Raw genomic sequence first — 22,653 nt, 5'->3', positions numbered from 1 at the left:
GATCAGAACCCATATCATCGCTGACATATTCGCAGCTAGCTGACTGATCGGCTTTTGCACAAACCCCAACCGTGGAAAAAGCTTTCTAGATTATGCCCAACGAATCTTCTCCCAATTTCAAAACCCCAACCTCTTCATCTACAACGCAATGGTAAGAGTTTATTCAGGCAGCAAGAACCCCCCAACAATCCTTCCAATTCTATAGAAAGCTTCAGCAGGAAGGCCTCCTTCCAGACAATCTAACATTCCCATATTTAGTGAAATCATGTGCTGAGATGTGTAGGAATGGGCATTGAAGCCCATGGTTAAATCATTAAACAGTCAGGAGTACAAGCAAATGAAACAGTCATGGTTAGTGTTTTAGCTTCATATGCTCATCTGGGAGCCCTTGAAACAAGGAGAAAAAGCACACAACTATGTGCTTAGGCATAAGCTAAATGTGAATTTGATACTTGGAACAGCTCTCATGCGAGATGTGGAAGTATTCAAAAAGCTATTAGAGTTTATGAAGAACTGCCTGAAAGGGACACACTGAGTTGGACAGCCGTAATAGCAGGTATAGCCATACATGGTGTTAGAATTCGGGTCTGCCTTAGAGTTCTGCCTGTCTGAGATCAGTTATGTAGAAGAAGAAAGGTGAAAGAGAGAGAGAGAAAGAGAGAAGAGAGAATTCTGGTTCGAACTGAAAGAGTCAACATAACATCTCCCAGTCAGCCAGGAAATATTTATATTATTAAACATAACTGAAAAGACCTATGTGCCCTTACTTAAGTTAAGAGCACTTGCAAATAAGTGCTCTAGGTAACAAGCTGGGAGTGGACTACATATGTAACAAGCTGGGAGTATATGATATATGCTCACCAGCTTGAGGGGGAGTGTTAGCGTAGGGGTATTTGTCTTTATACCTAGATTAATGTTGCTGATCAGCAACATTAATCTAGGTATAAAGACAGAAATACCCCTACGCTAACACTCCCCCTCAAGCTGGTGAGCATATATCATATACTCCCAGCTTGTTACATATGTAGTCCACTCTTCCCCGACTCAAGCCTTTTGTAAATAAGTCAGCCCATTGATTTCCTGTATTAACATGTGTAGTGTCTAGCTCTCCATTCAGCACCTTCTCCCTCACAAAGTGACAGTCAACCTCAATGTGCTTGGTTCTTTCATGAAACACTGGATTAGAGGAGATATGAACTGCAGCCTGATTATCACAATAGAGCTTCATTGGAGTGTTGATCATTCCAGATCAGCAACATTACAGATCAACAACATTAAACAGTCTCCTCGAGCATGGTTTGGTAGGTTCAATGAGGTAGTAAAGAAGTTTGGTATGAAACAGTGCAAAGTTGATCATTCTGTATTTAGTCATGACTCTCCAGGAGGAAAAATACTGTTGGTGGTGTATGTAGATGATATTGTTATTACTGGGAATGACAACATGGGTATTGATAGGCTGAAGACTTATCTACAGGATCATTTTCAGACAAAGGATCTTGGTAATTGAAATATTTCTTGGGGATAGAGGTAGCAAGATCCAAGTATGGTATTAATCTGTGCCAGAGGAAATATGTACTTGATCTGCTGGAAGAAACAGGCTTGTTGGGTGCTAAACCAACTGAAACACCTATGGACACAAATACCAGGCTAAGCAGTAATATGGGTGAAGTGTTTGAAGACCGTGGCAGATACCGACGACTTGTGGGTAAACTGAACTACCTAACCATTACCAGACTAGACATCTCATTTGCGGTTAGTGTGGTAAGCCAGTTCATGCAGAAACCTCTGATTCCTCATTGGAATGCAATTTTGAGAATTGTGAGGTATTTAAAAGGGGCTCCGGGTTGCGGTCTGATATACAAGAGTGGCGAAAAACTTGAAATAGAAGGGTATTTGGATGCTGACTGAGCCGGTTCTATGTCTGATAGGCGGTCTACCACAGGCTATTGCACTTTCTTGGGAGGTAACCTGGTGACATGGAAAAGTAAGAAGCAGACGGTCGTGGCAAGAAGTAGTGCAGAAGCAGAATATAGGGCTATGGCGCACACTGCTTGTGAATTAATTGTGGCTAAGGAACCTTCTACAGGAAATAGGGTACAACATCAATACTCCAATGAAGCTCTATTGTGACAATTAGGCTGCAGTTCATATTTCCTCTAATCCGGTGTTTCATGAAAGAACCAAGCGCATTGAAGTTGACTGTCACTTCGTGAGGGAGAAGGTGCTGAATGGAGAGCTAGACACTACATATGTTAATACAGGAAATCAGTGGGCTGACTTATTTACAAAAGGCTTGAGTCGGGGAAGAGTGGACTACATATGTAACAAGCTGGGAGTATATGATATATACTCACCAGCTTGAGGGGGAGTGTTAGCGTAGGGGTATTTCAGTCCTTAAACCCAGGTTAAGGTTGTTGATCTGTAATGTTGTGTAAGAACTAGTGCTCCTTCCTTAAATACGGGCACATATGTCTTTTCAATTATTTTAATAATAAAAAGCACTGTCTATCCGAATGGGAGTTATGTTCTTTAGACTTCCAATTCAAACTAGACTTTCTCCTTTTCTCTTTCTCTCTTTCTTCCACCTTTCTACCTCTTTCTACATAATCGATCTCAGACAAATAGAACTCCAAGGCAGGCTGAATCATAACAATGAAAACATTGCAACAAAAAATGTCATGGTATGATATTTCTAACTAGTTAAAGTTAGAGCTGTAAATGAGATGAGCTAGCTAAGTTGCCTATCCACAAAAGAAGAAGAAGGTGAGGAAAAAAAAACTAAGCTAGTTAAGTTCAATTGTGAATTCAGCCCATGTTAGCTGAGACTCATCTTGAATCCGAGCTTGGGTCCACTAAGAAGGACAATGAGAACGTTTTTGCTTTTACTTGTTTTCAGAATCGCCACATTATCAAAAAACAAAATAATGGTCTTCAACTCTGTTTTTGTTTGTGAAGTGAAAATAACAGTCATGCTTTTGAAACCATCGAAATTATGTTTTCTAAAATGAAAACAAAATTTCAATCTCCAACCTCCTAATACAGTGTGTGGCAGAGTAACCCTGTTTCTCCACCTATCCTCCTCTTTAGCTTGACTGCACTCCAGCAGATACAGTGAAGTCCAAAGATTTGGTATATGTGATGGTAATGCAGGAGCTTAGAACTAGCAAGAAAGCCACTAATCTGGAAAGGAGGGTTTAGATCAGAGGTAGATGAAGCTCTCACAGACCTGATTTCAGAGATATATCCAATGACAAAGCAACTTAGATCAGATAAATCTGGTTGTGGAAATATATTCAACAAGAAAGCAACTTAGATCAGGTGATGTTCAGAACTCTGAGATGCTTTTTGGTGAGTAGACATATCATCTTACTTCTGGTTTCTTCTAAAATGTGGTTTGAACACTACCTAGAAGCACCAACACAAAACTTTCTCATCTACCCCCTTAGCCTTTCACTTGAATGCTTCTTTCCCAAAGTAGTGCTTTTGAAACACCCTTTTGATCCAAGATCTCTGTCTTTCATATTGCTGCTAATTCCCCGTTTAGATTTCTCAGGACTTACACCATTGCTGCTAGGTGAAGGCAACTAAGGTAAGATGCTCCTTTTATAACTATTTTTATTCAAGTAGGCTCAATTGGGGATGATGATGGGCGGTTCCAAGTGCCTATCAACAACCCAACCTAGCTCATGTAACTGTTTAAATGAAACTAAGACCTTTGGTTTGAATTGGCCAGTTGATAATTGAAAACCAACCCACATGTCTGCTCTCCCTTTAAGAAGGAACTCAGTAGCCTGGTGCCCTTCTTTCAGAAGGAACTTTCAGGATTGGGAAATTCCTGACCTGGCTGATCTACTTGAACTGCTCTCCCTTCAACCACTAGATCTGCTCAAAGAAGACAGCTGGTACTGGACTTGGAGTGGGCAGAAAGGAACAGAAAACTATTTCAGATTATCTACAAGGATCTGGAAGACCTGATATCTATTTCTTTTGGAAAGTTGATTTCTTGGGTCTCGGCTTCGAAGGGAAATCAGGCTGCTCAGTTGGGGGCTAGGCTAAACTCTAGGAGCCTATGGCATCAGTAATCTTGTTATGTTTGGGCTGTTTCCCCATCTAAGGTGTTCCGTGTTCCGTTGGGGGGCCTTTGTACTAGTATTTCTTATCAATAAAGTTTACCTTACCTTTCCTCAAAAAAAAAAAAAAGTCCCAGTTCAAACTAACCTTTGGCCATGCTTCATTTCCTTAAAAAGTAAACATTTGCGTATGGGAACCACCACCTCCATGTGTTTCATCTTCCGAGGCATGACTAAAATTAAGACTTTGGTGACAGATCTTTATTCCTTTCAAACCCTCCCAGTCATCACTCGACATTTCTTAGATCATTTGAAATAACCAATCCGGAAGTGCCACGTTATTCAAATTCTTCAACATATTTGTATTCTACCATACAACTCCCCTCCACAGAGCAGCTTCAATGGACATTACAAGCCAAAATGTATTAACCAGTCCATTGCAGATAACTTTGATCTTCCTGGGGATGAATTCAGGCTTCATACCTGCCAAACTTAGCATCACGGAGTGAAGACCCCATACAAAAATATCCTCTCAAACAACCCCCACAAACTGCAACAATTGATTCAATGATTACTCGTTGCCAAAGATGGAAAGGCAGATAAAAAACCCTAACTAATTCTAGCTTCAACCTTCCAACATAGAGTTCAAACTTGGACACCATCTTGAAATTAAAACCTAACCAACCTTAGTTTGAAACAAAGAATTTGCAATCTCTACCTCCAGGAAATCCAAGACCACTTTGTTAATGTCAAAAGGACTCACCGTAATCGACCCTCTCAATCTCAACAATCTACTAACCTTGCCTACTGCTAACCAGTCTTCGATCTTTTCCTTTGCTATAATATTAGTAATTTTTCCCATTGTTCCTTACCCTTATTTATGATCCATTTTGATTGACCCAAGATAGTTCGCCATTAAAACCTTTTCCTTTTGCTTTATTTCAATCCTGTAAGATTTTTCTTTTTCAAATTCTTGCCCAATATTGAGAGCTAAGAGACAGCCTTTTAGATACAATAAAAACTCTTGTAATTGCTTGAGAATCTCTGCCCAGCCTACACCTTCATTTCTTTCAGGAAAGCAAACTAATTTCTTCTTCCCTTGCCCAAAATATTGACAGAGAGCAATGAAACTTTATCATTCCTTTTTCTTTCTGCAAAATATAATCTTTCATCAACTTTTTTCATTGCTTTCTATTCACCATCCCTTTTGGAAGAAATTGCACCCACTATAAATCCTCCAAAGCAGTCTATAGCATCTCCCACTAGCAGTACCAATGCTACCTTAAACTCCTTAATCTTTACTGCAGGTTTCCCTTTGATTCTAGCTTCCTCAAGTAGGAAATTCTTTGCTTCAATCTTCAACCTGTTTCTCCAGCTAAACATCATCTTACTTCAATCTTTCGGGATCTGTCCCTATTGATCCTCTATAGTCCAGTCACTCTTCCACTTCTCTCCCTCCTTCCACACTCAGAGCTCCTGCCTTGAGCACCTGGATTAATTGATCGTCTGATTGATTCATCAACTTCTTTCTTCTTTGCCTAGAAATGGAAGCTTGGACTGGCAAGTGGCAAAATGCACTATTAAGAAGATACTACCAAGGAATAAATACAATTTGAGTAGCTCCTATAGCTTCTTTGTTGTGGTGCCCACCTTTCAGTGGAAAAATAAAGCTAAATTTTGAAAGTTGCTTGTTTGGGAACATGGAATTTCTGGCATTGGTGGTAAATTTAGGGACAGTGCTAGCCATATTTTCTGTTGTCCTATGGCAACTCCACCAGAGCAGAAATATTAGCAGTGCTACATGGGCTGAAAATGGAAAGACCACTCAACTATGGCGATTTAATTATGGAAGGGGACTAAGGTAGCTGTGGAATGGCTTAAAAACAAGCAAAAAGATGCATTGAAGCATAGAGACAACATGATAAAGGTGCAGAGACTAGTTGAGGAGTTGGCAGCAAGTGTAAAATGGGTTAAGAGGTTGGGTAATGACCTAGAAAATATGATAGCTAGGCAGGGTGTGCAAGGAAATCACATGTTTTGGGGTTTTCTTTCCTATGAGGTAAGAAAATTATAAAAGGGTAAGTAGGATGGGGCCTACACAAGAAGGGTGTCTTAGACCATACATTATGCATTCTGTCTGCTATCTACAATTGGTCTTTAATGCTTGCTGAAGGAATACATACAAGATACCCAAAATTAGTAAGATACCACCCTTAAGAAGGCAAAAATAAATACAACAAGCTGCTCAGGGATGGTCAATCCCCAATACAAACATACCTTTCAACCCTGTAGATAATCAAGACTGCTATTCAGTCTTGATCACTAAGAGATTTCAGGTTCGATGAGAAGAGAATATGAAGATGTAAAGGGAAGAGTGGAAGAAGAGCAATAGAACACAGAACTTTAGGAGAAGAACAGAATCTCAAATCATTCTGCCGCCGCCACTTTAAGATAGTATATATAGGTTATCTCGAGTTACACAAAAGGACATATCTGCCCTTGGTGTTTACATCATAACTGCTAACAAATAACAAACAATATAAAACTGAAAATGAAACTGAAACTAGAAATAACAGAACTGAAAAAAATAACCACAACTGTGACTACCCTACGGACAGAGTGGAACCACAGCTGTGGGGCCCACGTCACTGTTCTCTACACTCCCCCTCAAGTTGGGAGTATATGTTCATCATTCCCAACTTGGATAGATCCGCCTCTAGCTTCTTTCTTGATACGGCTTTAGTAAGAATGTCTGCTAGTTGCATACTGGATGTGATGTAAGGGAGGCATACTTCTTGAGATGAGACCCTCTCTCGCACAAAATGACGGTCAACTTCAATGTGTTTGGTTCTGTCATGCTGTACTGTATTATGTGCTATATTAATGGCGGCTTGATTATCACAGTACAACATTAGAGGCTTCTCATACTCAATACCCAACTCCTCAAGTAGAGATCTTAGCCATAGAATTTCAGCCATTCCATTGGCCATGGACCTGTATTCTGCTTCAGCACTTGACCGGGAGACAACACTTTGTTTCCTACTTCTCCAGGAGACAAGGTTTCCTCCCACAAGGGCACAATATCCCGAAGTAGACCTTCTATCATCAACACTCCCAGCCCAATCTGCATCAGTATAAACCTCCAACTTCATGTGATTGTTGTTCTTGAAAAGTATGCCCCTACCTGGGCATCTCTTCAAGTAAGCTAAGATTCTTTCTGCCGCAAGAAGATGTGTGGTTCTAGGAGAATGCATGTACTGGCTGACAACACTAACAACATAGGTAATATCTAGCCGAGTGAGGCAGAGATATAGGAGCTTTCCCACCAGTTGCTGGAACATAACTTTGTCTTCCAGAGGCTCCTCACTCTCGGCACTAATCCTGTGATTCTGTTCAATTGGTGTATCTGTAGGCTTGACACCTAACTTTCCAGTTTCTGCCAATAGGTCTAGAACATATTTCCTCTGAGATATGAAGATCCCTTGTTTGGATCTAGCAACTTCAATACCCAAAAAATACCGAAGTACACCAAGGTCCTTCACCTCAAATTCTTGTTGAAGAAGCTGTTTAAGAGACTCAATCTCATGGCTATCATTCCCTGTGACCACAATATCATCAACATATACTGCCAATAGTGTCAAAGAGGACTCCACCCTCTTGATGAATAGGGTATGATCTGACTGGGCCTGTACATATCCAAACTTCACAAGTGCTAGTCTGAATCTATCGAACCAAGCCCTAGGTGATTGTTTCAAACCATACAAAGCCTTGTTGAGCCGGCAGACCTTCTTACCTACTTCTACATCATAGAATCCAGGAGGCAAACGCATGTAAACTTCTTCTTGCAGATCTCCATTCAGAAAGGCATTTTTCACGTCCATTTGGTATAAAGGCCAGGTGTGACTTGCTGAAAGAGACAAGAGAACTCGAATAGTAGTCATCTTGGCTACTGGTGCAAATGTCTCCAAGTAATCTATGCCATAAGTCTGTGTAAACCCTCTTGCAACTAACCGAGCTTTGTACCTCTCAATAGATCCATCTGCATTGTGCTTCACCGTAAATACCCATCTGCATCCGACTGGTTTCTTTCCTTTTGGCAAATCAACTACCTCCCAGGTGTTGTTCTTCAACAGAGCATCCATCTCAACTTGCATTGCACCTTTCCATTCAGGGACGGATAGGGATTCTTGCACTGTTCTTGGAATAGAGACATTGGAAATGGAGCTAAGGTAGGACCTGTAGGTAGGAGATAGACGATCATTGGATAAAAAATGGGAAATACAGTGAGCTGTGGATGTGGTACAATGTCGTTTCCCTTTACGGACTGCAATTGGAAGGTCAAGATCATCTGTAGGGGAAGTCTCTGTGGGCTCTGTAACTGAAGTATCTGGACCTGGAGCTGCAGATAAGATTGGAGCTGGTCTGGACTGCTGATGATCAGGATCAACCTACCTGCACCGCCTGTGATAAACCCTCAACTCCTGATCCCGCTGACCACCCTCACCATTGCATCTTTCCCTCAACTCTTGATCCCTCTGACCACCCTCACCATTGTGGTTCTCATCACCCAATGGAATAGGTAAAGGAACTGCCCCACTCTCACTACTCTCCCCGTGAAGACAAGAACTCATACCCCCACTCTCACTATTCTCCCCCTGAGGGGCAACCCGAGGATAATAGGGTGTCCCCTCAAAGAAAGTGACATCCATGGAGACAAACTTCCTCCCGGAGACAGGATCATAACAGCAATAACCCTTTTGAGTTTGTGCATAACCAAGGAAGATGCATTTGGAGGCTTTGGGTTTGAACTTGGAGGGATGGGGTCCGAGAAGCTGAACAAAACAAGTGCAACCGAATGTCTTAAGGGGAATAGAAAACAAGTCCTCACGTGGGTGTAGAAGCGAAAAAGGAGACCGCATATCAAGGACCCTGGAAGGGACCCGATTAATAAGGTATACCGCCGTGAGGATAGCATCCCCCAGAAGCGAATAGGGACATTGGAAGTAAACATGAGGCTTCGAGCCACTTCCAAAAATGTGCCTATTCTTCCTCTTGGCAACTCCATTCTGCTGAGGTGTATGAGGGCAAGAGCTCTGGTGGAGAACCCCATGATGATGAAGATAAGATGTCAATGATTTGGCAAAGTATTCCTTTGCGTTATCAGATCGAAGAACTTTGATCTTGGCATCAAATTGGGTTAGAATCATTTGGTGAAAATTTTGGGTCAGGGAAGGTACCTCATCTCGTGAACGCATGAGATAAACCCAAGAGAACCGGGTATGGTCATCAACAAATAACAAAAAATATCTGTACCCACCCATGGAAGGGATATGATAAGGCCCCCAAACATCAGTATGCACAATATCAAAAGAATTATCACTCTTTTTATTACTCAATAAATAAGGCTTTCTACAATGCTTAGCAAACTCACAACTTTCACACTGTAACTGAGACAACTCAATAGACTCAAATAAAGTAGGAAACAGACTCTGTAAAGATCGAAAAGACAAATGACCTAATCGGTTATGCCAAAGCATAACCGGACTCACACTCTGAGAAACAAAAGATAACTTCTCTACTGACTCTCCCTGACGGAACCGCTCCCCGAGCAGATAGATCCCATTCGTCTCACGGCCTGTCCCAATCACCTTCTGCGTCTCCAAGTCCTGAAAAAACATCGGTCAGGGAAGAAGGTTACTGAGCAGTTCATATGCTTGGTAATATTACTGACTGAAAGAAGGTTAGTATCAAGTTTAAGCACATGCAAAACAGATGATAGGGACATAGCATCTGAAAGCTTGATGTCACCCTTCCCAGAAATAGGAACCAGGGAGCCATCAACAATAGATACCTTATCTCTACCAGAAGACAAATGGTAAGTAGTAAACAGTGAAGGCAAGCTAGTCATGTGATCAGATGCACCTGAGTCTATTACCCAACAAGGCTCAGTAGTACCTAGAGCTGAGGCATGATAGGCTGAAGCTCGAGTACCTGAATGGGCGAAGGCAGATGTGACAGGGGCTGATGGAGGCTGTGGTGGCTGAGCTGAATTTCCTACCTCCTTTTCTAGCTATATTAAGGCAGCCCGAACTGCAGCTAAGGTCTCCAAAGATGTTCCTTTTGTGCCAGATGAGGATGTTGAATCAGTGTTCATGGCTACATGAGCAGTGCCCTTCTTGTTTCTTAATTTCGCAAGAATCAAGTGAGGATGCAGTTTCCAACATGTCTCTTTTGTATGTTTGGGTTTCTTACAATGTTCATATACTACATCCTTCTTGTCTTCCTTCCTCTTGTCCTTCTCTGAATCACCCCCTGATTTGGGTGTAGCCGCTACAAAGGCTGATACGGGTTGCATCATAACCTTCCTTCTGGTTTCTTCACTGTGTACAAATGAGTAGGCCTGAGAGAGAGTCACACTATCTCTAGTCAAAATCTACTGCCTCACAATATCATATTATGGGTTCAGTCCCGCCAGGAATTCAAACACTTTGTTTGTCTCAATGTGCTTTCTATGGGTCTGAGCATCTTTGGACTCTCCCACTCAAGAGTCTCTAAGTGATCAATCTCATGCCACAGGGACTTCAAGGTAGAGAAGTAGACTGATACCGGTTTCTCTCCTTGTTTAAGGGTATCATATTCTCTAGCAACATTAAGGGGTTGGGAGTAAGTTTCTTTCATAACATCCCATATCTCCTTGGCTGTCTTTGCCCACAAATAGTTCCGGCTAATATGAGGCTGCATAGAATTACACAGCCATGTCATAACCAAGTAGTTTTCTTGCATCCACTTGGTGTATGTCGGGTCTCCCTTGGAAGGTTCTTTCATATCTCCCAGAAGGTACCCTAATTTACCTCTTCCACCAATAGCCATCATGGCTGATTGGGCCCATTCCAAATAGTTTGATCCATCAAACTTTACGGTCGTAATCTGACCACCCATCTCAGAAACACCACCATAACTGATGTTCCCAAGACTGCCTTCTCCCTGAATCTTAGGCTCCATTTCTGTTAAGTCTCAAAAACAGTATTTGAGTCACCAATCACACTCAAAACAGTATAGGCCTGATCTGTATTGTCAGTGTATGCACACAAAAACGAAGTGATTAAAAAAGTAATAACTTACAAGGAGAAATAGTTCGCTGCCTTCTAGGGTTACCTGAACCCTAGTTTTCTCTGATCCTTCCTGACCACCAACACTCAACAACCCTAGCAAGTTTCCAACAGCTGCTAGTACCTCTGGCGATCTCCAAGAATCAGTCTACGAACTCCTCTTCTTTAGCTTTCAGTCCTAGGAGATTCTCATGTGGTCGGCTGGTATTAGACCCACATGAAAAACCCTAAATTGGCTCTGATACCATGTAGATAATCAAGACTGCTATTCAGTCTTGATCACTAAGAGATTTCAGGTTCGATGAGAAGAGAATATGAAGAAGATGTAAAGGGAAGAGTGGAAGAAGAGCAATAGAACACAAAATTTTAGGAGAAGAACATAATCTCAAATCATTCTGCCGCCACTTTAAGATAGTATATATAGGTTATCTCGAGTTACATGAAAGGACATATCTGCCCTTGGTGTTTACATCATAACTGCTAACAAATAACAAACAATATAAGACTGAAAGTGAAACTGAAACTAGAAATAACAGAACTGAAAAAAATAAAAACCACAACTGTGACTACCCTACGGACAGAGTGGAACCACATCTGTGGGGCCCATGCCACTGTTCTCTACAAACCCCTCACCTAATCGATTAAGTCAGTTTCTCTAGGTATCCATCTGAACAAGTTGTCCACCCTAGAAAGTAACAGTCCTAGAAGTATGGGGCTGTGCAAGAAAACTAGAAAAACTAACAAGAGAAGATTAGAGAAGGGGAGAGAGAGAGCTGCGGCAAGGAGAGTTAGAGGATGAGGAGTTCGAACTAAACCTCCCTCTAACACTCTAATACTCTTTTATTAAGTTAATCTTTAAGTAATTACAAAAGAGGTCCTTAGTTGAACAAGAAATTACAAAAAAGGAACGTAGAAGAGTATGGGCCCAGAATAAGGCCCATTACAGAGAAGAACATAAAGATAATATAGAGTAACGCCTATGGGCCATTCAGCCCATCTTCTCTACACTCCCCTTCAAGCTGAGCATAGATGTTAATCATGCCCAGCTTGCCAATGTCATGCTGAAGCCTTGCCTTGGGAAGACCTTTGGTGAGGAAATCTGCCAATTATCCTTCAGAGGTAATGAATGGAAGACACACTTCACATGAAGAGACTCTTTCTCGAATAAAGTGTCTATCAATCTCAATATGTTTAGTTCTTTCATGTTGTACGGGGTTGTGGGCAATGTTGATGGCAGCCTGATTATCACAGTACAACATCATTGGCTTGTCATAATCAATCCCGAGTTCTTCCATCAAAGACCTTAGCCACAACGGTTCAGAGACTCCATGTGCCATGGCCTTGTATTCTGCTTCTGTTGAGGATCGGGCCACAACTGATTGTTTCTTGCTCCTCCAAGAGACAACATTACCAGCCACCAGACTACAATACCCCAAAGTAGATCTTCTGTCATCAATATTTCCAGCCTAGTCAACATTAGTATAGGCTTCGAGTTTCAGATGTCCATGCTTGGTAAATAGAATCCATTTTTCCCGGAGAGCCTTTCAAATAACACATAACTCGTTCTGCAGCTGCCATATGAGTATCTCTAGGTGCATGCATGTACTGGATAATACAGCTAACAACATATGCAATATCTGGTCGAGTAGTGCACAAGTACAGAAGCTTCCCAAGAAGTCTCTGAAAAACCCCTTTGTCTTCCAACAATGTTCTATCTGAAGCAGACAGTTTGTGACTCATATCAATAGGAGTTGCAGCTGGTCTAGCACCCATCTTCCCAGTTTAAGAGAGCAAGTCAAGGACATACTTCCTTTGGGAGATAAGAATCTCATTCTTGGATCTAGCAACTTCTATGCCAAGGAAGCATCTCAATTCCCCCAGATCCTTAATCTCAAATTCTGTACAAAGGAAAGACTTAAGAGCACGAATTCCTGAGGCATCATTACCAGTCACAACAATGTCATCAACATACACAATGAGATAGACTGCCAGGGATTCACTTCTCTTCACAAAAAGAGTATGATCCGTCTATGTCTGAGTGTAGCCAAATTTAACAAGTGCTGTTCTAAATTTCTCAAACCATGCTCTAGGAGACTGTTTGAGGCCATAAAAAGATTTCTTCAATTTGCATACCTTTCCTTGCATCTCATTTCCATACATTCCTAGAGGGAGAGACATATAGACTTCCTCATGTAAGTCACCATTCAGAAATACGTTCTTTACATTCAACTGATAAAGGGGCCAATCAAAGTGAGCTGCCAGAGATAAGAGAACTCTCACAGATGTCATCTTCGCAACAGGAGCAAAGGTCTCCAAGTAATCAATCTCATACGTCTGTGTGTACCCTTTGGCAACCAGTCTGGCCTTATACCTCTCAACAGTCCCATCAGCTCGGTATTTAATGGTAAATACCCACTTGCAACCAACCGTATCCTTCCCTTCAGGCAAATCCACCACTTCCCAAGTATCATTTTTGTGTAGGGCATCCATCTCAGATTGCATGGCATCTCTCCATTCTGGAATCTCAAGAGCTTCTGACACAAATCTAGGAATAGGGTTAGAAGCAACTGAAGAGAGATAAGCAAAGTATGAAGGAGAAAGTAGGTCATAAGAAAGGTGTTTGGAAATGCAGTGTGCAGTGCATTTCCGTTTTCCTTTCCTAACAACAATAGGAAAATCAAGATCCGGGAAAGATGGTTCCAAAGAGGTTAAAACAGCACCTGTTGTCTCATCTACGATTGGAAGTGTATGAGGCTCATTTGTTGTAAATGAAACAACCTGCTCATTCCTAGGCCTTTGCCTTTGATACACCTTGGGATTGTGGGTAGGACGAGGAGGTAAAGAGATAGGAGTACTAAGACAAGAAGAATGAAGTGACTGGTCCTCCCTTGATTCATATTGTGAGGACACAAGCCCATCAAGAGACTCAGTTGGGACAGGGAGAGGAAGAGCAAACACTTGTGACAAACTCTCCCCCTGTTGATAATGTCCTTCTTGAGAGGACCCATAAAAAGGAGAAAGATCATCAAATGTAACATCCATGGAGACATATCGAGTGCCAGTCTTTGGATCAAAACAATAATAACCCTTTTGTGTGGGGGAATAACCAAGGAAGATGCATTTGTGGGATTTTGGTTCAAACTTATGTCTCTGAACACTTGGAATGTGAACATAACAGGTGCAGCCAAACACATGGAGAGGAATCAGGAAGAGATCCTTGTTTGGATGAAGAAGACTGAAGGGGGATTTGAACCCTAGAACCCTGGATGGCATACGGTTTGTGAGATAAGTAGCAATGAGAACAACATCACCCCAAAATCTTGTGGGAACATGTGAGGCAAACAAAAGGCTCCTTGCAACTTCAACAATATGCCTATTTTTTCTTTTAGCAACTCCGTTCTGTTCAAGGGTTCTAACACAGGAACTTTGATGAACAACTCCCATGTCAGAGAGATACAAGGATAAACTCTTCTCAAAATACTCTTTTGCATTATTAGATCTGAAAATCTTGATTCTGGTATCAAACTGAGTTAAAACAAATTCATGAAATTGCCTCACAAGTCTTGGAACTTCTTCACGGGATTTCATTAGGTATATCCAAGTGAATCTAGAAAAGTCATCAATAAACAGGATGAAATATTTGTAATCCCCATAGAAGATAAGTGGTAAGGTCCCCATACATCAGAGTACACGATATTAAAAAGAGAAGAGGATCTTTTATTGCTCAAAGGGTAACTGTTTCTATAATGCTTTGATAACTGACAAGACTCACAGTTAAGATTGGACACACTGACTCCCTTAAACAGTTCAGGAAATATAAGACTTAAAGCAGAAAAAGACAAATGACCCAAACGACAATGACTCAATATGGTTCAACTGACAGACTCTGACAATGTAGATCCAAAGGCAACATTCTTAGGATGATCAATGCATTGTCCAGGAGTGTCAAGCAGGTATATTCCATTCGCTTCATAGCCACTCCCAATCACCTTTCGAGACTCCAGGTCTTGAAAAACACAATGAGAATGAGAAAATGTTATACAACAATTCAATGACTTGGTTAAACTACTTACAGATAACAAATTAGTATTCAGTCTAGGTACATGAAGGGTGGAGGATAGGAATAAGGAGTCCGTAGCCTTGATAGTTCCCTTGCCAGAAATAGAGACAAGAGAGCCATCAGCTAAGGTGATTTTGTCACAACCAGGAAGCAAATCATATGAAACAAACAAAGTGGAAAGATTGGTCATGTGATCAGAAACACCTGAGTCTATGATCCAAGGGATCTTAGGATTACCTGAGGTGGTTGCATGGTTAGCAAAAGCCCTTATACCTGAGTGAGCAAATGCAGTGGTGCCTGAATTTTCTGAAGGGTTGGATGATGAGGTCACTCCTTCAAGATGGCTGATCATCTTTCCAAACTTTTCATACTCAGCCTTCATGGCTGCCAATTGTGCACAGGCAGACTCAATTTTAGCATCTGTACCCGTGGCTGCATTTGCACTCCCCGTCTTCCTACCATCATTTTTCTTCTGAAATCGAGCAGGAACAAGTCCGGGATGTAATTTCCAGCACTTGTCCTTGGTGTGCTTTGGCTTCTTGCAATATTCACAGATAACCTCTTTCTTTCCAGTGCCACTGGGAGCCCCTATAACTCCTTTGGGTTTAACCCCCATATTTGCAAATGCATTAGTGCCAACTCCTTGTACCTGTATCTGTCTTCTACTTTCTTCACAACTAACTAAAGCATATGCTTGTGATAGTGAGACACTTTCCTTGGACATAATATTTTGTTTTGTGATGTCATATTCAGGGTTTAGCCCAGTTAGAAACTCAAAAACCCTGTTCCTTTCAACTAATTTCCTGTAGGTCTCTGCATCATTGGGAGCATCCCATGTCACTGCCTCTATTAGATCAATTTCTTGCCACAGAAATTTCAAGGTGGAGAAATATGTTGCTAGGGATTTCTCCCCGTCTCAGATTCTTCACATCACTCAGTTTATAGGCTCTGGCTACATTCAGTTTCTGGGAGTACGTTTCTGCAACACTATTCCAGATTTCCTTAGCCGAATTCATCCAGAGATAATGCTGACTAATCTGTGGCTGCATTGAATTCACAAGCCACCCATCACTGTGTAATTCTCTTGCACCCATTTCTCATAAGAGGGATCATCCACTAGGGGAGCTTTCTTGCTCCCAGAGATAAATCCCCACTTTCCTCTACTGCAAATATGATTTTTTACGGATTGTGACCAAGCCAAATAATTGGTTCCATCCAGTTTAACTGTAGTTACAGCCAACAAGGAATCAATTGTAATTCCCGAAGTATGTCCATATTCAATAGTACTCCTCTTGTTCTCAATTTCTGAGAAGTTCATTATGTAACAACTTCAATTAGGGTTTCGGCAAGCTTCCAATAGTATATTGATTTTAAAGAACTTAGATTGAGTTGAATCAACAACAAACACAACAACTCACAAACTCAGTTCAGGCCTGACAGCCGTGAGAACCAAGTTCGGTGGCAGCACTTTGAAGAAGAAGACCTGATTCAGCCTTCAAGGAACAATCATCCGACCTCCAAACACTATGTATTCTTGGTTCCCAACAATATTTTCCCAAAGAGAACAAAAAATATAATCCATAGTACTTAAGAAGCCTTTTTACAAACACTATGTATGCAACAGTCAACACTTCACTGTTAACTAGCAGAAATCACTTAAAGAACACTCTGTATAGGTCCAAGAAGTAGCTGAACTAAAGTAGAGATTCGTACCACTGAGCCCAAACAAGTTTCAGCCACTTGGCAGTCCAATAAGATAAGAAAATAACCCAGAAATCTCTGAGTAAAAACAGTTCAGCAACAACCGAACAATAGAGCAGATATAGAGGAGTTTCAAGTACTTTAATAGCTCCCCAAATCAGAAAAATAACCCAGCAACAACTCAGCAATAACTGAAGCAACTTACAATAACTGAAGCAACTTACAGTCGTATGAATCTCTGATTTGAGCTTCAAATCAGGCCGAACAATCTATCTCTCTGATTCTTCCTGGTCACCGAACTAATCTCCAAGCGAATAGAGTCTTGGGCACCCTTCAATGACCTCCAAGAGTCAAGCAAGTGAGCCTAAACTTCCAGCCCTAAAACACCCTCATGCAATCGGCTGGACTACAACCACATGAGAGCCATGCCAAGCTCAGTCCCGCTCTGATACCAAGTTGAAAAATAGTCCTAGAAGTATGGGACTGTGCAAGAAAACCAGAAAAACTAACAAGAGAAGATTAAAGGAGGAGAGAGAGAGAGAGAGAGATAGAGCTGTGACAAGGAGAGTTAGAGGATGAGGAGTTCGAACTAAACCTCCCTCTAACACTCTAATACTCTTTTATTAAGTTAATCTTTGAGTAATTACAAGAGAGGTCCTTAGTTGAACAAGAAATTACAAAAAAGGAACATAGAAGAGTATGGGCCCAGAATTAGGCCCATTACAGAGAAGAACATAAAGATAATATAAAGTAACAGTGTATGGGCCATTCGGCCCATCTTCTCTACACCCTTCAACCCCTCACTTAATCAATTAAGTCAGTTTCTCTAGGTATCCATCTGAACAAGCTGTCCATCCTAGAAACCTAGCTCTACTTTCTCCAATATGATGACTCAAGGACCATGGACCAAGAGGTCTGTTGTGCATCCACCCATTGACAAACAGGGAATAATTCTCAATTTCCACTCCCTCTACACCAAGGAGAATAAAAGTCTCATGCATTGGAGAAATGTGAATGATCTAGCGGAAATAGAACCACCCTAACAGTGGACCTAACCAAAATAATAGTGCTACTTTGATCTCCATAAGCTCCATCATTACCATATTTTTTTTTGGTCACACCATCATTGCCAGTTGGTCCTACTTCACATATAATTCATAAGGTGTAACCAACAACCAAAAATATTTGAACAAAGGAAATGCTAAGGCATTAGAATTTACTTTTGGTTTCCTTCCTATAGCTTTACGACCTTTTTTTGGTAAGTTAATAGCTTTAGTACCTCTACAAACCCATTTTTTATAAATACAGTTTATCCCTACTCGAATAATAAGCCAATCCAAACTTAACAATTCATCTAAATACTTGTCATAGTTGAAAGTTGAAACAAATTCTCCAAAACTTGGTCCAGGCAAATTAGGTTATTTGAATTTTGGACCAATGTTTTAAAACACAAAGGTGTGAAGCCAGGCTTCCACTACCCAGAGGCATGAGGTGTACTTCAGAATGCAAGAGGTGCAGTAAGCCTCTCAAGCACAAGAAGCATAGTTCTTCTTTCCTTTGTTCCTATCTTCCTTTGCTTTGCTTTTCCTTTCTTTCTTTTCTTTCTTTCTTCCTTTCTGCATGAGGTGCATGAGGCATACAAGAGGCACACGCCCCATGCAAAAGGTGTTTGAGGTGTATGCCTCAAAATGCTTTTTAAAACATTGATCTGAACCACATAAAAAAGTGTTCTTGAACACAACCAAATAAGGTCTATGTGAAGTTTCCTAATTCCTAAATCAGGTCTTAGTTACCTTGCCAGGACTTTTCAAATAGACTTAGTGGGACGCAAGGGAACCCTAAAACCCTAAACCCTAAAACCCTAAAACCCTAAACCCTAAACCCTAATTGTATCAATTTCATTATAATGAAAAATGCAATCCATGAAACATTGAAAAAAAAAGATAGTGACATATAAGTTTGATTTTATAAACGTATGTCATTTCTCCAGTAAATTGATGAAACAACTTACAATTGAACTTCTAGTGCTATTGGTAATCCTTTCAAACAACAATATCACACTTTACGGGCTAGGGTCCTTTGCTTTGTTGCATGTTGGACCACTTTTTCCTCCACAGGGATGCCTTTCCGCCGCCTCACAGCATCAATAAGTTTCCTTGCTGTGTTTGGTAGAACACTTGAACCATCTCCAAATTCTTCAATCTCCTCTTCTGTTTTGGGTACAAAAAAAGGATCCTCAGAAAGTGCCTCCCAATGGCTAAGTACAAGTAGAGCACTTGAAGCTCCAGAAGTCCATCTCCTAAGCTCATCTGCAAACCCAAAGCTTTCAGCAACTGGTACATATGCATGTACGCTAAATAATGGAGATCCTTCTTGCATCTCTTCCTTCAAAACTCGGGCCCGCCTCCTGGAGAGAACAGCATACATGGGACCCAGATATTCAGTTGGTGTGTTCAGTTCACAGAAATACATGGCTTCCACTAGCCAAGGCTTCTTCTGAAGCACAGCTGCCCTGCATGCATCTTTGACAGCTGCCATAACCTGCCCTGAAAAAATTCCATATTGATCTAGTTGCTGAGTTGAAGATTCAGACTCATCAGAATGCACCCCAAATGGAACAATATAAGCTTCTACAAGAAATGCCAAACCCCACATGGGTTCATCACACAATGGTCCAGCTGCCGTAGCTAGTTGGAACCCAGATACCACACTGCTCTCAAGATTCTCCACTTCCACGTACAATGATCGATCAGGTATATCTTCATCTCTATTTTTCATCCTACCTACATCCACAAACCCCAATCGCTCTGATACATTTGGAGAGCCCCTAATAAGAACAGAACCATTGATCTTTGAACCTTTGGAATTGGGAACAAGGAGGATATTAGGACCCACCTGCCTAGGTCCAAGTGCCCAAATCCTATGAAGAAATTGATGCCACAGACTTCTATATTTCTCAATTCTTTCCTTATCTATTTCTTTACTTCCGGTTTCGATTTCACTCTCTACAGCATTGACAATGTATTTCTTAAGTGTTTCAATTGGATCATCACCTTCAACAGTACACTTTCCTCTCTGTGTTCCCAAGATTTGGTTTCTTTGTCCTGGTTTGCCTTCTATTATTTCTCCAAGTAAATCTGCACTTTTGTCAAGCAGCTTAGTGAGCATAGGTGGAAGTTTCACGACATGCACTCGAATAACACATCGTCCATTTGGTGTTGTCTTCTCAATATAATCAGAGCTAGCAGTTAATACCTTTAAATTCTCTAGTGGATTAGATCCCTCCCCTTCAATGGTTTCTTTATAAGAGACAAGGGGTGGTGAGACTTCCAGGCTTACCCTCGCAAATCTTTCTTTCAAATCATTTATGCATCTCTCAAGATGAACCTCTCCTGCAGCTGCAAGCACCTGTTCCCCCCTTGCAGAAACAGTAACCTCTACAAAAGGATCTGCTCGATTCAGAAGCCTGAGACCCCGAATAAGTGCACCCATATCTGCTGGATCAGAAGGTTCAATTGCCACTTTCAAAGTTGGAGAAACTTGGAAAACCATACTTGATAGAGGCCAACAATTTCTTGTGGATGAGAGAGTGGCACTCTTCAAGATATACTGCCCAAGGCCTCGAATTGCCACAACATTTCCTGCTTTTACAGAAGCCACGGGCTTCAAGCCTTGCCCCATCATTAGATACAAGGACTCTAGCTCTGCTTCCTGTACATGCTTCTGCATTGATTCCCCTCTCAATGGATCATATAAAGCTGACAGCACAAATATTCTTTGTCCTGAATAAAGAACCCCACTGAAAACCCTTGCAAAGGCTAGGAAACACTCATCTGATTCCCCGGCCCCTCCTTCTTCCATGAAATTGTTCACAACTTCTCCATTTGGTCCCCTTTGAGGGAGCATTTTTAATGGCACAGCAAACATCTTAGATACAAAAGCAACACAGGGAGCTTCTGAGCCAGAATCACAAGCCTCAACAGATTTTCTGATTTGTTCTGCCTCTACAAGCACATCAGAGTTATCCCCATTGTCCACTACCTCCCTCTTTGGAAGCAACCGTGAGATCCGAAAAGACTGAGCTGTAATGGGACCAGGCATCCATTTAACCACCATGGATAAGATTGTATCAGACAAAGGAAGCCAGCGGCTCATGATAGCTTGAAGCACAACTTTTGGGTCCTTGTTCTGAAGCTCGCGAGAAGGTATAGACAAATTGAATGACTTCATGACTTTCTCCAGCAATTCCTTCTCTCCATCGGATTCAAGAGCTGCCCGATAGACATTCCAGAGCGGTTCAAGCACAAACTGCACAAACATCGGCCGAGCCTTACTCAAGCTACCGATTCCCTTCTTTCCCACAATCATCTTGGTCTTAGGATTATAATAGTGAGGACCCCACAAAGCCTTCTGCAACGCAGCTGCACTTGCCCCAAGTTTTGAAGCATAGAAATCGGCAAACTTGCTAATGCAAAAGCCCCAACCATCCAAAGCACAAACAAAAGCCACATTTCCCTTTTGGGGTTGGAAAGTGTCTTCTTCATCGTCATCCACAAACTCCTGATTCTCAACCCCCATCTCACCGGCAGAGGCAGCAAGTATGGAATCTACATCGGAAAGATACTTCTCTGACTTGTATCCACTCACAATCCCATTAACTTCGTGAACAATCCTCTGCAACCGATTATAAGCTTCTTCAGGACTCAATTTTAGTTCTGTGATTAACCGATCAACTTTGTTGAGGACCAGACAAGGCGTAAGCTTCTCTATCCATGCCTGGCGCAGAACAGCGTGGGTCTGTATATGAACTCCCTCAACAGCATCTACCAGGATCAAGGCACCATCACTCAATCGAGCAGCAGTCGAGACCTCGCAGCAGAAATCCATGTGCCCCGGAGAATCTATTAGATTGATAGAGTAGTCATTGTATTTGAGAGCTATAGAGGAACTCTTCATTGTAATTGCCCGCCTCTGCTCTTCGTCGAGGTAATCCATAAACCTCAGCCGACCAGCTTGCTTCGGGTGGAGTAACCCACCAGAATAGCCCGCAATGAGATGATCAGCAAGTGTAGTCTTGCCATGATCAACGTGGGCAAGAATGCAAATATTTCGAACTTTCCGGCAATCAAAATCACTCATTTCAACCACAAATCAAACTCGAACCCAATTAGTACCAACGAGCAAACACCAGAAAGTTGTCAATTCAATTTGGCCAAAACAAGAAACTATCCACCGGGTTTTCCTTTTCCTCTCTAAGAGAAATTTAAGGGTTTTGCTTGGTAATTGGTACTCAAATCTCTCAACCAAAAAGAAGGGGATAAACGATTTTTTAATGGTTGAAACCTCACAAAACCCAGAAGTTACATCAGTGAATTGGTTTTTTTGGGTTCTTTTCCACGGAGGATTGGAGAGACCCAATTAATGATTCTGTACTCTCTGCGACTATTCTGGATTTCTGGGAGACTTGAATTAATTTGAAGCAACGGGGGGGTTGCAGCGGCTCGCTTTTCAGTTTTAACGTGCAGGCTTTCCTGCGTTTAAAATTTGTTAAGTGGGTTTGAGGTCATTTTACCAATGTCAAAAGGTTTCGGGTTTGGGTATGGGTGACCCTAATATCTTGCACATCAGTTCAAAGAGCTTGGTCAAGCGATGGGCGGGCCACCATCCCGAGTCCCGACGACGGACGAGTCTCTGACCATGGTGCGGGCCCGGA

At 41.6% G+C, this 22,653-nt stretch overlaps 1 protein-coding gene across 2 annotated transcripts; it reads right to left on the bottom strand.

Moving 5' to 3' along the window:
• Window positions 1-22: 22 nt before the first annotated feature.
• LOC148846564 (uncharacterized) lies at window positions 23-22,444 on the bottom strand. 2 transcript variants are annotated; one of them, XM_088952794.1, is made up of 2 exons: window positions 18,952-22,444; window positions 23-138 (listed from the first exon to the last, which is right to left on the bottom strand). In XM_088952794.1, exon 1 carries the CDS (start codon window positions 22,077-22,079, stop codon window positions 18,996-18,998), a length of 3,084 nt encoding a protein of 1,027 aa, XP_088808920.1. In that variant the 5' UTR covers window positions 22,080-22,444; the 3' UTR covers window positions 23-138; window positions 18,952-18,995. The 2 variants fall into 2 exon arrangements, with proteins under 2 accessions (XP_088808920.1, XP_088808919.1); XM_088952793.1 differs by lacking the exon at window positions 23-138 and adding an exon at window positions 9,421-9,736.
• Window positions 22,445-22,653: the final 209 nt, after the last annotated feature.

This window comes from Nelumbo lutea, chromosome 7 (assembly GCF_056320005.1).
Source record: "Nelumbo lutea isolate HS-2025 chromosome 7, American lotus-T2T, whole genome shotgun sequence".
Classification (NCBI taxonomy): Eukaryota; Viridiplantae; Streptophyta; class Magnoliopsida; order Proteales; family Nelumbonaceae; genus Nelumbo; species Nelumbo lutea.
This window is presented reverse-complemented; position numbering and strand designations above follow the sequence as displayed.